This window comes from Mobula birostris, chromosome 20, assembly GCF_030028105.1.
Source record: "Mobula birostris isolate sMobBir1 chromosome 20, sMobBir1.hap1, whole genome shotgun sequence".
Classification (NCBI taxonomy): Eukaryota; Metazoa; Chordata; class Chondrichthyes; order Myliobatiformes; family Myliobatidae; genus Mobula; species Mobula birostris.
The window spans coordinates 9,762,396-9,777,340 of NC_092389.1; the positions used below are offsets into that span (position 1 = coordinate 9,762,396).

Consider the following 14,945-nt stretch of genomic DNA (forward strand, 5'->3'; position numbering starts at 1 on the left):
TTAGTTTTTGGAATTCCTTTCTCCTTTGCTTGAGTTGTGTATGAATATCATGAGGGATTATATCCCCACCATTCCTATCTTGAATTGTATTCCATGTGTTTAATGTTGGAATGAAGATCAGTGGATTTTAACAATTAGGTTTAAGGGTATGAAGAATAATGTAGCTTCTGTTTTTAATATCTGTCAAATCTAGATAAATCATGAACCTTTTATTTTGTGTGTCTTGGGCGCAAACCTTAAAGTTTAATGTTCCATTTTTTTAAAAATACATAATTAGAATCGGGTTTATTATTGCTGGCATGTGTCGTGAGATTTGTTAACTTACCAGCAGTTCAGTGCAATATAATAAAAGAAAGAAAAAAAGTAAATCAATTACAGTATATGTATATTGAATAGATTAAAAAATGTGCAAAAAAAACAAATAATTTATTTCTTTTAAAAAGTGAGGTAGTGTCCAAAGGTTCAATGGCCATTTCGGAATCGGATGGGAGAGGGAAGAAACTGTTCCTGAACCGCTGAGTGTGTGCCTTCAGGCTTCTGTACCTCCTACCTGATGGTAACAGTGAGAAAAGGGCATGCCCTGGGCGCTGGAGGTCCTGAATAATGGACGCTGCCTTTCTGAGACACCGCTCCTTGAAGATGTCCTGGGTACTTTGTAGGCTAGTACCCAAGATGGAGCTGACTAAATTTACAACCCTCTGCAGCTTCTTCTGGTCCTGTGCAGTAGCTCCACCCACCCCCTATGCTCTCCATTGTTCATTTATAGAAGTTTTTGAGGGTATTTGTTGACACACCAAATCTCCTTAAACTCCTAATGAAGTATAGTTGCTGTCTTGCTGCCTTTCTAGCTGCATTGATATGTTGGGACCAGGTTAGGTCCTCGAAGATCTTGACACCCAGGAACTCAAAACTGCTTATTCTCTCCACTTCTGATCCCTCTGAGGATTGGTATGTGTTCCTTCATCGTACCCTTCCTGAAGTCCACAATCAGCTCTTTCGCCTTACTGACGTGAGTGCCAGGTTGTTGCGACACCATTCCACTAGTTGGCATATCTCACTCCTGTACGTCTTCTCATTACCATCTGAGATTCTAGCAACAATGGTTGTATCATCAGCAAATTTATAGATGGTGTTTGAGCTATGCCTAGCCACACAGTCATGTGTATATAGAGAGTAGAGCAGTGGGCTAAGCACACACCCCTGAGGTGCGCCAATGTTGATCGTCAGCGAGGAGGAGATGTTATCACCAATCTGCACAGATTGTGGTCTTCCGGTTAGGAAGTCAAGGATCCAATTGCAGGGGGAGGTACAGAGGCCCAGGTTCTGTAACTTCTTGATCAGAATTGTGGGAATGATGGTATTAAATGCTGAGCTATTATTGACGAACAGCGTCCTGACATGGGTGTTTATGTTGTCCAGGTGGTCTGAAGCGTGTGTAGAGCCATTGAGATGACATCTGCCGTTGACCTATTGTGGAGATGGGCAAACTGCAATGGGTCCAGGTCCTTGCTGAGGCATCGGAGTTCAGTTTAGTCATGACCAATCTCTCAAAGCATTTCATCACTGTAGATGTGACTGCTGCCAGGAGATGGTCATTAAGGCAGCTCACATTATTCTTCTTGGGCACTGGTATAATTGTTGCCCTTTTGAAGCAAGTGGGAACTTCTGTCTGTAGCAGTGAGAGGTTGAAAGTGTTCTTGAATATTCCCACCAGTTGGTTGGCACAGGTTTTCGGAGCCTTACCAGATACTCCATCGGGACCTTTTGCTTTGCGAGGGCTCACCCTCTTTAAAGACAGCCTAACATCACCTCTGAGACAGAGATCACAGGGTCATCAGGTGCAGCAGTGATCTTACAGCTGTAGTTATATTCTTCCTTTCAAAGCAGGTATAGAAGGTGTTGACTTCATCTGGTAGTGAAGCATCGCTGCCATTAATACTATTGGGTTTTGCTTTGTAGGAAGTAATGTCTTGCAAACCCTGCCAGAGTTGTTGTACATCTGATGTTGCCTCCAACCTCGTTCTCGTATTGTCATTGGGACATCTGTAATTTGGTTATTTTTCATAGAATGATACCGCAGAGGAACAGGTCCTTTGACCAATCTTGATACCATTCGAAGCTAATCTCATCTGCCTGCTCGTAGTTCGTAGTCTCTTGATGTCCTATTCATGTGCTCGTTGAAATGCCTCTTAAATGTTGCTGTCCTATCTGCTTCTACCATTTCTCTGCCAACGTATTCCAAGCACCTACTGCTCTTGATACCTTTTTTAAATAAAAACTTGTCCTTTTTAAACTTTTCCTCTTCTCACTATCAGGCTATGCATTCTAACTATGCCTCCATAATTTTATATACTTCTGTCAGCTTGTCCTTCAACCTGCAATGCTTAAGAGAAAATAATACAAGTTGGTCTAACCTCTCCTCCTAGCTAGTACTCTGTAATTCAGGCAACGTTCTGGTGAACCTTTTGTATGCCCGGTTGAAAGCTCCTGCATCCTTCTGTAATGCGATGACCAGAACTGGGCACATTTCTCGAAATGAAGCATTACCAAAGTTTTGTCCAGCTGCAACATAATTTCCGGATACGCTGACCGAATGAAGGCAGATATGCTTTCTTTACCCCCTCCTTACCTATTTATGTTGCCACTTTCAGAAAGCTGTTGAATTACACTGCAAGCTCCCTCTCTATTTTAATGCTTCTCAGCATCCTGTCATTTACTGTATGCTTTTCCCTTGCATTTGACCTCCCAAAGTGCAATATGTCACATTTGTCCAGATTAAGCTCCATCTGCCATTTCTCTGCCCACATTTCCAGTTGGTCTACATCTTGCAGAATCCTTTAACAATATTTCTCACTATCCACAGTTCTTTTTTGTGAAGTCTTTTCTGTTAATATTTATTTATATTTGGCTGACCTTTTCATTTGTCTTGTAATTAGTTAATACTTTGGAAAAGATTAATGGATATAATTGCATTCATGTTATGCTGCATATTTCGCTGCCGCTGCTACTGTGTGATCCAGAATCTCCGGAGGGGAAGGCCCCGAATCCTCGGCTTTGCTTGTTGCTCAGCGGCCGGGACGGGGTCGAAGTGCTCGGCAGAGATGGTGCTCGGTGCTGAAGGGCTGGTCGGAGGCTCGAAGTTTTCGGACAGACTCAGAGTTGGCTGGGGTCGGGTGCTTCTAATGCATCAACAGTTGTCAGTGCCTGGAGGTTTATAGCAGAGAGAGTTTCTCCCTTCTGCTGCCTGCTATCGGGGACTATCGGGAGTCGATCGAAATTTTGAGACTTTTTAACCGTTCCCATGGTCTGTTCTTTATCAAATTATGGTATTGCTTTGCACTGCTGTAACTATTATGTTATAATTATGTGGTCTTGTCAGTGTTAGTCTTTGGTTTGTCCTGTTTTTTTGTGATATCACTCTGGAGGAACATTGTATCATTTCTTCATGCATGCATTTCTAAATGACAATAAACAAGGACTGAGTGTCCTCATAATCTAATTTAATATTATAACTGATGCTTTGAGTAATATTTCTCATTGTAGTTATCTTAACTCAAATGGAAATGGAACTAGATTTCCATTTGCTTGCAAGCTGAGATTGTCACAATGGATGTGAGCATCAACCTGCAATGCAGTACCGTTAGCTTGGCAGGGAGAGGGGAGCTTTGAGTTGAGAAGCAGAGCAGGAAGAGTAGGCCTCAGTTTTTTTTTTAAAAAAAGTAAATAATTAAGCAGAGGACGTGAAAGCAGCAAAAGTCTCCAAAGTACAGAAAATATTTTTTAAAAAGAGAACATTTAAAGCTAAATTTTCATAATCTTAATCTGAGGTGGCTGAGGCAACCAAACATATTTCAAAAGTTTGCTGTCAAGCTAGGTGGACTTGGAGGAAGGAAGCTGCATGCAGAGGGGCTTGAAAGGAGATGTAGACCAATTAAGTCGGGGCAGAGCAAGTGATAAAGTGTGAGGCCATTTACTTTGATGCACAAAATTCTGATGCAGCTTGACAAAGTGGATACAGGAAGGATGTTTCCTTAGCAATAATACCTAGAACTAAGGATCACAGGCTTAGGATAAGGGTTAGGCCATTTCAGAACGAGTTGAGAGAAAAACTCTTCGCTCAGAATGTGAATCTAGTTCATTAAAAAACAGATCAGTGGAATTTGAAATGTTACGGAAATCAAGAGAATTAAGGATAATGCAGGTTAATAGCACTGAGGTAGACAGTGAACTATAATCTCAAATGGTGGAGCAGTCGCAAGGGCCAGATAGCCAATGTTTACTCATTATGACTTGTGTTAACTAGATTTTAAAATTGTTCTGACAGATGATCAAGCAATAAATCAGTCGTTTTCAAGATGACCTGAAGGGAGGTAGGATCAAGTGGTATTTACTTGTGGAAAGGAGAGTGATCTATTTGAGACAAGGCAAAATTTACACTTGATGATCTTTCTACCTTGAATTGAATTGACTTTATTTCTTACATCCTTCACATACATGAGGAGTAAAAATCTTTACGTTACGTCTCTGTCTAAATGTGCAGTCATAGTAATTTATAATAAATGGAACAGTCAATGTAACATAAAAATGCACACAAAATAGCGTGAGTTAATCAGTCTGATGGCCTGGTGGAAGAAGCTGTTCCGGAGCCTGTTGGTCCTGGCTTTTATGTTGCGGTACCAATCCCAGGTGGTTGCAGCTGGAATAGATTGTGGTTGGGGTGACTTGGGTCCCCAATGATCCTACAGGCCCTTTTCTTACACCTGTCTTTGTAAACGTCCTGAATCACGGGAAGTTCACAACTACAGATGCACTGGGCCGTCCGCACCACTCTCTGCAGAGTCCTGCGATTGATGGAAGTACAGTTCCCATACCAGGCAGTGATGCAGCCAGTCAGGATGCTCTCAATTGTGTCCCTGTAGAAAGTTCTTAGGATTTGGGGGCCCATACCAAACTTCTTCAACCGTCTGAGGTGAAAGAGGCACTGTTATGCCTTTTTCACCACACAGTTGGTCTGTACAGACCACGTGAGGTCCTCAGTGATATGTATGCCGAGGAACTTAAAACTGTTTACCCTCTCAACCCCAGATCCATTGATGTCAATAAGGGTTAGCCTGTCTCCATTCCTCCTGTAATCCACAACCAGCTGCTTTGTTTTTGCGACGTTGAGGGAGAGGTTGTTTTCTTGACACCACTTCCCTGTAGGCCACCTCGTTATTGTTTGAGATTAGACCAATGAATGTAGTGTCGTTTGCAAATTTAACTAGCAAATTAGAGCTGTGGGTGGCAACATAGTCATGGCTATACAGGGAGTAAAGGAGGGGACTTGGTACACAGCCCTGAGGGGCTCCTGTGTTGAGAGTCAGAGGGGTGGAGGTGAGGGAGCCCACTCTTGCCACCTGCTGGCGATCTGACATGAATTCAAATTCACTCAATGAGTTTTTATTGAACATCACACACAAAATGCTGGAGAAACTCAGAAGGTCAGGCAGCATCTGTGGAGGGAAATAAACAGTCAGTGCTTCAGGCCGAGACCTTTCATTGCATCAGCTGTTTATTCCCCACCATAGATGCTCCCTGACCTGCTGAGTTCCTCCAGGTGCGTGTGTGTGTGTGGCACGTGGTGCTCTAAATTTCCGGCAACTGCAGAGTCTCTTGTATTTGAGCTCTAATTGAACATTGTCTCCACTTCAGTGTTGAAAGTTCAAACATATTTTGTAATCTGCAGTCTGACCCATTTGAAGTTCTGATAGTTTGCTTGTTCAGTGAATATTTCTGTGTAACTTGTTTTTAAAAGTTAAATTAAAAGTATCTTGGTGTATTAACTAAATGCTTGCTAGTCTGACACTACCATAGCCCTGAGTTTGCAGGTTTAATGGGATTTTTTTTTTTTTTTTTGCCCATTCTTTCATTGTAAACCTTCTATATAGATACTACTATATTTGCAAAGCAAGTCATGTTTCTGATGTACAGCTGCTTCTATTGTATTTTAATAATTTAAGTACTTTGTTTATTTACCTGATAAAGCTCCATTATTTAAGATTACTGTGCTTTTAAAACAAAAAGCTTTAAATATATGACTAGCTCTCAGAAATCTTAATGAATTTTAACAATGATTGTGAATATAAGCATGTATGCTTTTTGCAGCATAATCTCATTTGCAATCTGGTATGAGTGGGGAAACTGTACAAAGTCGATCCTGTTCTACGTTGAGATTCTGTATAAGAAGTCTTTTTTTTTTGGCTCTATTACTGTATGTTTGGGGTTCATGATATAGCTGTCTGGTGGAGACTGAATGCTAGTTGGCATTTCCTCAATTCTGTTTCAAATAAATTGTATACCATCCTCCACTGAAAAGGCAAAAAATTCAACTTGGAATCTGATAACAAATCCCTAACTGTTTTAATGTCAAATGTTCTGTTACCAAATCTCTGAGTGCACCTTTCTTTATTAAACTTGTAAATTTGTATTTGTTTTACTTTTAGGAGTACCTTGTTCTCAGACAGATTATAAATTGTGGTCTCCATCTGATGAGCGTGGGAATGAGTGCTTGCTTGGTCGAAAGATTGTTTTCAAGCGAAGAGCCCCACATGCAACCTGCTTTAATGGAGAAGATTTCGACAGGCCAATTATAGTCAGCAACTGTTCTTGTACAAGGGATGACTATGAATGGTAATTAAGGGAACAAGCTGTCTTTTCCAAAAAAAATAAGTTGAACTGGAAAATACGCTTTGTCTCAAAGTACACTACAAATACTCTATGCTTTAGAATGTGGTTTCTTCATTTGAGCTGCTTTTAGAAAAAGAGCCATTAGTTTATCACTATCGCACTCCATTCTCTCCAGTATGAATTGCTTAATATTTTGAATATTAGCTTTTTGTTTATTCCCTTAACTCTTAAATCACAGGTGACAACTTAGTCCAATCTGCCTGTTCTAGTCAGAAAAAGCCATCCAGTCTAATCCCATTTCTGATTCTTTGGGTAGTATTAGTTGGAAATTTCAATTTTCCAGGTATGGACTGAGTCACCCAGAGTGCAAAGGACCTGGGTGGGGTGGAATTTGTGTGGTGCATCCACGACAGTTTCTTCCTGCAATATATAGAACAGGGGTTCCCAAACTTTTATGCCATGGACCAAAACCATGAAGCAAGGGGTCCATGGACCCCAGGTTGGAAACCCTTGACCTAGATGAGCCTTCTCAGGAAAGAGCAATTCTGCATTTCTCAGGAGGGCCACGTAACTGAATTGGCAGTTGGGTAGCACTTGGGGTCCAGTGACTGCAATTCTATCAGTTTTAAAATAGTTATGGAAAAAAGATAGGTCCTGCACTGGATAAGGGCCAACTTTGAGGGCATTGAGCAGGATCTGGGGTTATCTGGGCAATTGTCAACTGGAATTCTTTTTGTCTAATTGTAGGAAATGCTGTGACTTAGAACAGTCAAAAACTGAATGAAATTTGAGGTGACATGCATACTGTTGAGAAACAGGAATTGATTTTGACAAACATAAACAGAGTTCTGTGTTTATTCAAAACTTGCGTTTGCCCTGTGGAAAGCCTTCCCAAATACTACCTACTTTGTTTCTTGATTTTATTTTCACCAAGATGCCTTGTGCTTTGCTGTTTATAATTTAATATTTCTGAACAATGTTAGTCATTGAAAATGCTTTCAAAGATTTTAATCATTGTTAATTTTTATCTGATCCTCGTAGTGACTTTGGCTTCAAACTCAGCGATGATTTGGCTTCAGAGGTCTGTATCCTTGATCCTGACTTCAGGGGTACTATGTCTGCTGTTCCTGTACCTTGTCCTGTAGGCACCACGTACAAAAGAACAAAGGGGTAAATATGGTTGAATCAGCCATATTTTTATAGAATTATCATCCACTAATATCGTGTAAATTCATAACTTCATATTTTTGGCTAATTGTTTTCTTTTCAAAATCTATTGTTGAGTATTTTTTTTAATACTAAGTCTTGGCTGGTGATGAGAAATAATTTTTTTAAAATGCCCTATAATGAATTCGGATCTAATGTAAAATGGCTGTTTCTGATTTGCTTTCCTAGTTACCGTAAAATCTCAGGTGATACCTGTAGTGGAGGCGATGTTGAAGCTCGTTTAGAAGGGGAAATGCTGCCTTGTCCTGTGAAAGGTAAATTGTAACCATTGTTATTTTTATCGAGGCATTTGAGATTGGTGTATTTTTTGAAGATAAGATAGTGCCGGTGTACATCAGCGACGCTGCAGGAAATTGTACCAGTTTTCCTCTTAAATATACTCTTTTTGAACTACTTTTGCTGCAATCTGCAGTATGTAAATTTCCTCAACAACAGACCTGGAGATCATCAATGATCTTCAGATCTTGTGTTCAGTGGTTTAATGTGGAGCAGTTAAGCATGGCACCTTTAAGGCTCAAGGCCAAGGCCAAAAATGCAGCAGGAGAGGTGGGATTCAAACCAGGCTGATGCGCAGGGGGATGAGGCCTCATTTGCCTACCATCTTGTTAGCCAATGTACAGTCACTTGAAAATTGATTATCTCAGGGCAAGGCTGCTGTATCAGAAGCAGGTGCAGCAGATCTCAATTGTCTGTTGCATTGAGACTCTGTTAACAGCGAACATGCCAGACGTAGCTATCCGACCAGAATATTTTGCGATTTTCAGAATGGATCGAACCTTTAATTCTGGCAAGGAAAAAGGTGGCAGCATATGCTTTTCAGTCAATTTTCCTTGGTGCATGTACGTTGGGGTTATGTCAATTTCTTGTTCCCCTGACTTAGAACAACTAACGATTAAATGTAGACCATCCTCCTTGCCTCGAGTGTACTCATCCGTGATCCTAACCGCAGTTTACATACCAGCGGTGGCCGACTATAAGCAAGCACTCGCGAAACTGCGTGATGCTGTCTGTAAACAAGAAACAGCCTATCCTAATGCATTTCAAATTATAGTTGATGACTTTAACCAGGCCTGTTTGAAGAAAATCCTGCCCAGTTATCACCAGCATGTAACCTGTTGCACCAGAGGTCTCAACACACTAGGCTGCTGCTACACTATGATGAGGAATGCCTATCGTTCCTTCCAGAGACCACATTTTGGCAAGTTGGATCATTTGGCTGTACTCCTACTACCTGCATCCAGACAGAGCCTAATGAGCAAAGCTCCAGAGATCAAGACAACTAAGGGGTGGTCGCAGGAGGCAGTGGACTGGGTTTTGTTCAAGAACTCATCTGAGGCCCTGTACGACTATACCAGGGTTTTACAGACTTCAGTAAAACACATGGATGAGTGTGTCCCCACAAAATCATTCAGGGTTTTCCCCAATCAGAAGCCCTGGATGAATAGTGAAATCCAGGAGCTGCTGAGAGCCACATCAGAAGCTTTCAAGTTTGGAGATCAAGAATGTTACAAGAGGTGCAGGTATGATCTCCGGAAAGCCGTCTCTTGGGCAAAGTGGAGATCCCGGACTAGACTGGAATCAACGAAGGATGCTCGACAGCTGTGGCGGGGTTTGAACGCCATAACCTCCTATAAAGCTAACACTTGCGATATGGGGGACAGCAGAGCTTTGCTTCCAGATGAGCTGAATGCCTTCTATGCTTGTTTTGACACAAGAACAGGGAGGAACCATTGCGTACCCCATGTCTCCCGATGATCTCAGTATCTGAAGATGATGTGCAGGCTGCCTTCAAGAGTGAATCCAAGGAAAGCATCTGGTTCAGACAAGTACCTGGCCGAGTGCTGAAGACCTGTGCCAACCAACTGCCTGGTGTATTCACGGATATCTTCAAACTCTTGCTCTGGCAGTGTGTGGCACTCACCTGCTTCACGCAGGCTTCAATCGTACCGGTGCCCAAGAAGAGCATGGTAACCAGTCTCAATGACTATTGCCCAGTGGCACTTACACCCACAGTGATGAAGTATTTTGAGTGGCTGGTGTTGAAGCATATCAGCTCCTGTCTGAGTGGAGACTAGGATCCACTCCAGTTCACCTACCGAAGCGAAAGGTCTACAGCAGATGCTACCTTGTTGGCTCTTCACACAACCCTGGAACATCTGGACAGCAAAGAAGCATACATCAGGATGCTCTTTATCGATTACAGCTTGGCATTTAACACCATCATCCCATCAAACCAGTAAACTCCAAGACCTGGGCCTCAATACCCCCTTGTGCAATTAGATCCTGAATTTCCTTATTTGCAGACCCCAGTCAGATTGGATTGACAAAAACATAACATCTCCACAATCTCCAGTAGCACAGGAGCACTGCAGGGGTGTGTACTGAGCCTCCTGCTCTACTCACTTTACACTTACCAAATGCAAGTTTGCTGATGACACCACTTTTGTGGGCTGTACCAAAGAGGGTGCTGAATCAGCATGGAGGAGCGAGACTGAAATCTTGCTGAATGGTGTAATAACAACCACTCTCACAATGTCAGTAAGGCTAAGGAGCTGATTGTAGACTTCAGGAGAGGAAAACTAGAGGTCCATGAGCCAATAATCATTGAAGGATCAGAGGTGAAGAGGGTCAGTAACTTTAAATTCCTGGGTGTCACTATTTCACAGGACCTGTCCTGGACCTATCGTATAAATATTATTCCGAAGAAAGCACAGCAGCGCCTCTGCTTCCTCAGGAGTCTGCGGTGGTTTGGTGTGTCATCAAAAACCTTGGCAATCTTTTATAGCTGTGTGGTGGAGAGTGTGCTGACTGGCTGCATTACGGCCTGGTATGGAAGCACCAATGCCTTTGAGTGGAAAATTCTACAAATGGTAGTGGATTCAGCCCAGCATATCACGGGTAAAATCCTCCAACCATTGAACACATCTGTGTGAAATGTTGCCATAGAAAAGCAGCATCCATCATCACAGATCCTCACCACCCAGGCCATGCTCTTTTCTCACTGCTACCATCAGGTAGAAGGTACAGGTGCCTCAGGACTCTCACCACCAGGTTCAAGAACAGTTAGGCTCTTAAACAAAACAGGATAGCTACACTCGTTAAGGACTCTTACTTGTTATTTCATGCTTGTTTTTTTATCACTAATTATTTATATCTGCATTTGCATAGTTTGTTTACAGTTTACATTGCCTGATGTTCAGTTACTGTTCTATAGATTTGCTAAGTATGGCTGCAGAGAAAGAATCTGAGGGTTGTATGTGGTGACATTACGTACCCTGATAATTTACTTTGAACTCTGAATTTTTTGACCAACTAGAATATTAATAGGATTTTTACAAGTGATATTCTTTGTTTACAAGTCAGAATCTCTGGTGGGGGGGGCGGGGGAGCGATAAGGGAACCAAAACATTTTCTTATTAGCTCATTGTCAAGTAAATTTCCAAGATAGCCATTGAGAACATGGTGCAGGAGTGAAATTGTGACATTGAAAGATGCAAAGGTATGTTAAGAAATGGTGTTCATGATTGTTGTTGCTGATTTAAAAATAGAAAATGGTGGATGAGTGAATGAGAAAATTAAGTTTTTAAAAATGAGCAAAAATCTCAAAATATGATGTCATTATTAATTGAAGTTATTTATCTGGAGCCAATAATATAGATGAGCAAGCAGTTTCAAATAATTGACAACATCAAGCCCAATTTAGAACATATGGCTATAAGCTTGATCAAGAGGCAGATTTTAAGAATGGTCTTAAAATGAAGACAAGGAGAATACACACTGAAAGCAAACTGCCAATAGTAGTGGTGCTGAGAGATGTGCAAGCTGTCTCAATGGCATTTTGTATTTAGATTATGAAGACACAGTCCTCTTTTATTGTCATTTAGTAATGCATGCATTAAGAAATGATACAATGTTTCCTCCAGTGTGATATCACAAAACACAGGATAGACCAAGACTGAAAAAACTAACAAAACCACATAATTATAACATATAGTTACAGCCATAACTTGATGAAGAAGTCCATGAACACAGTAAAAAGTTCAAAGCCTCTCAGTTGTCCCACATCTCACGCAGACGGGAGAAGGAAGAAAAACTCTCCCTGCCATGCCCGACCACAGTCCGACTCTGAGTCATCCGAAAACTTCGAACCTCCGATCAGCTCACCGACGCCGAGTACTGAGCGCCATCTCTATCCGAACGATTCGACCTCAATCCAGGTCACCAAAAGCAGGCAAAGCCGGGGATTTTGAGGCCTTCCCTCTGAAAGATTCCTGATCGCGCAGTAACAACAGCAGCGAACTGGCGTTTCAGAAATTTCTCCAGATGTTCCTCTGTGCTTTCATGTCTGTCTGCATCAAATCAGAATTGTCCACAGCCCCTATTTAACGGATACGGTATCATTTTTCACCGGATATCATCCGGTTATCATATTCACGACACTAAAGCTGTGAGGAGTGTGTTGGCTTCCAGGTGAAGGAAAAAAATACATGCCTATTTGCACTTTTGTTATTTGCCACTTAACTCTGCAACTTATTTTCTCTTGTATGCCCCTCAACCATCTTCCACCTCCAGTTGCAGATTTTATTGATTTTGGGTTAATAAAGTAATTGAAGGTGGGAAATGAAGAAGTTATAAAACTTGTTGCCCCTAATGGAACAATTAAGATTGTTAGTATTTTATACTGATGTCTATTGAAGACATCATTATGGTGACAGAATAAATAATTTATTCGCTTCTCTTTGCAGAGGAAAATGAGTTTATACTTTATGCTCTGAGGAGCTCCATTCATCGCTATGATCTCTCCAGTGGTATAGATGAGGCACTGCCACTTCAGAACCTGCGAGGCACTGTTGCTTTGGATTTTGATTATGAGAGCAACTGCTTATATTGGGCAGATATTTCACAGCATGTTATTCAGGTGAGAATAGTCCGCTGTAGAAGCGAGTTAAGTAATGTGTTGCTCAGCTTTGTTTAAACTCAATGAAAGGAAGTGTTACTATTTGAGAATATATTTGCATATTTTACGTATATATTTTTTAAAAATCAACTGACCTGTATTCTTGATTATCATGTTAATTGTATCTTGGTGGGCGGGGGGATTCTTGTTTGGTTTATATCAAATTATTATATACAATGGTGCTAGAAAGTTTGTGAACTCCATAGAATTTACTCTTATATCTGTATAAATATGACCTAAGTGTGATTAGATCTTCATGTAAGTCCTAAAACTAGTTGAAGAGAACCCGATTAAATAAATAACACAAAAACGTATTTGTTCATTTATTAATTGAGAAATGATCCAATATTGCATGTATTTGTTGGAAAGGTATGTGAACCTCTGGGGTAATGGAGATGAGATTGGAGGTGTGGGTTGTAGAGGTGCCTTGTCCTATTTATATCAAAAAAAAAAGTTAGATACTGACGGAGCCTGCTCTTCTCAAGAAAGACCTGTTTATGTGCACCATGCCACGATCAAAACAACTCTGAGGATCGAAGAAGAAGAATTATTGTGGAGATGCTGGAAAAGGCTACAAAAGCATTTTTGAAGACCCGAGGTGTTCATTAGTCTACGGTAAGAGAAGTTGTCTACAAGTGAAGGAAACTCGGTCCTGTTGCGACTCTTCCTGGGAGTGGGCATCCTGCAAAGATCACACCAAGAACACAACATGCAATGCTGAAGAAGGTAAAAAAGAATCCAAGAATAACAACAAAGGACCTGTAGAAATCTCTAGAACTCACTAAAGTCTCTGTTCATGTGTCCACTATCAGAAAAACACTGAACAAGAATGGTGTTCATGGAAGGGCACCAAAGGAAATCACTGCTCTCCCAAAAAAAAAACATTACTACATGTCTCAAGTTTGCAAAAGACCACCTGGATGTTCTACAAAGTTTCTGGAACAATGTTCTGTGGACAAATGAGACAAAAGTTAAAACTTTTCAGCAGAAACGTACATCACTATCTTATGTTTGGAGGGAAAAGGGGCACTGCACACTAACACCAAAACCTCATTCTAACTATGAAGCATGTTGGAAGGAGCATCATGGTTTGAGGCTACTTTGCTGCCCAAGGGCCTGGACAGCTTGTATTCATTGAGGGAACAATGAATTCAAAATTGTATGAAGACATTTTACAGGGTAAAATGTCATCTGAAGCTTATAGAAGTTGGATAATGTAACAAGACAATGATCCGAAAGACAAGAGTAAATCAACAACAGAATGGTTTAAAAAGAAGAAAATTTGTGTTTTGGAATGGCCAAGTTGTCAAAGTCCTGACCTTATTCCTAGTTCAAAAAGCAGTTTTGAAAGGAGGAATAGCCTAAACTTCCTCCAAGCTGACGTGCAGAACTGATCAACAGTTACCAGAAATGTGTGTTTGAAGTTATTGCCACACAAGGAAGTCACACCAGTTACTGAAAGCAAAGGTTTACATACTTTTCCAACAAATGCATGTAATATTGGATCATTTTTCTCAATAAATGAGCAAGTATAATGTTTTTTTTGTTATTTATTTAATTGGGTTCTCTTTATCTAGTTTTAGGACACCTGAGGATCTGATCACATTTTGGGTCATATTTCTATAAAAATAGAGAAAATTCTATAGAGTTCAATAACTTTCCAACACCACTGTAGATGACCAATGCTAATATGTCATTTTACATAAGGGAGAAGGATGGTTGCTGATTTTTTTTTTATTAATTCATTTTTGAAAGACTTATTCTATGTTCCTACTCTTCATAATCCTATCTTCAGGCCTGAGTCTGTTCATATTTATTTATGGAATCTGCCTCTGTTTCTACTTTGGTTAGCTCATTTCTAATTCCAACAATCTATATGAGTAAAATTAATTTTTCCATCTGAATCTTATTCCAGTTATTTTAAATCTGTGACCTTGATTAATGACCTATTTGCAAAGAAAATATCTTTTCTCCTTTTGTTTGAGCATTCTGTCTTTCTTGTGTATTAGATCATATCTTAAACCTGTGTTCCAGAAAGGGTTAGAGTTTTCTAAAATTTCATAGGACCTTATTTCTGGTATAACTAGCATCTGAG

At 40.6% G+C, this 14,945-nt stretch overlaps 1 protein-coding gene across 2 annotated transcripts in view; it reads left to right on the top strand.

Annotated features, from left to right (window-relative positions):
• The window catches only part of sorl1 (sortilin-related receptor, L(DLR class) A repeats containing), a 244,381-nt gene that overhangs the window by 113,188 nt on the left and 116,248 nt on the right, over positions 1-14,945 (top strand). For both annotated transcript variants that reach the window (XM_072238121.1, XM_072238122.1), the window contains exons 14-17: positions 6,483-6,669; positions 7,708-7,836; positions 8,062-8,147; positions 12,639-12,811. In XM_072238121.1, the coding sequence (XP_072094222.1) occupies positions 6,483-6,669; positions 7,708-7,836; positions 8,062-8,147; positions 12,639-12,811 (575 nt within the window). The remainder of the gene's footprint in view (positions 1-6,482; positions 6,670-7,707; positions 7,837-8,061; positions 8,148-12,638; positions 12,812-14,945) is intronic.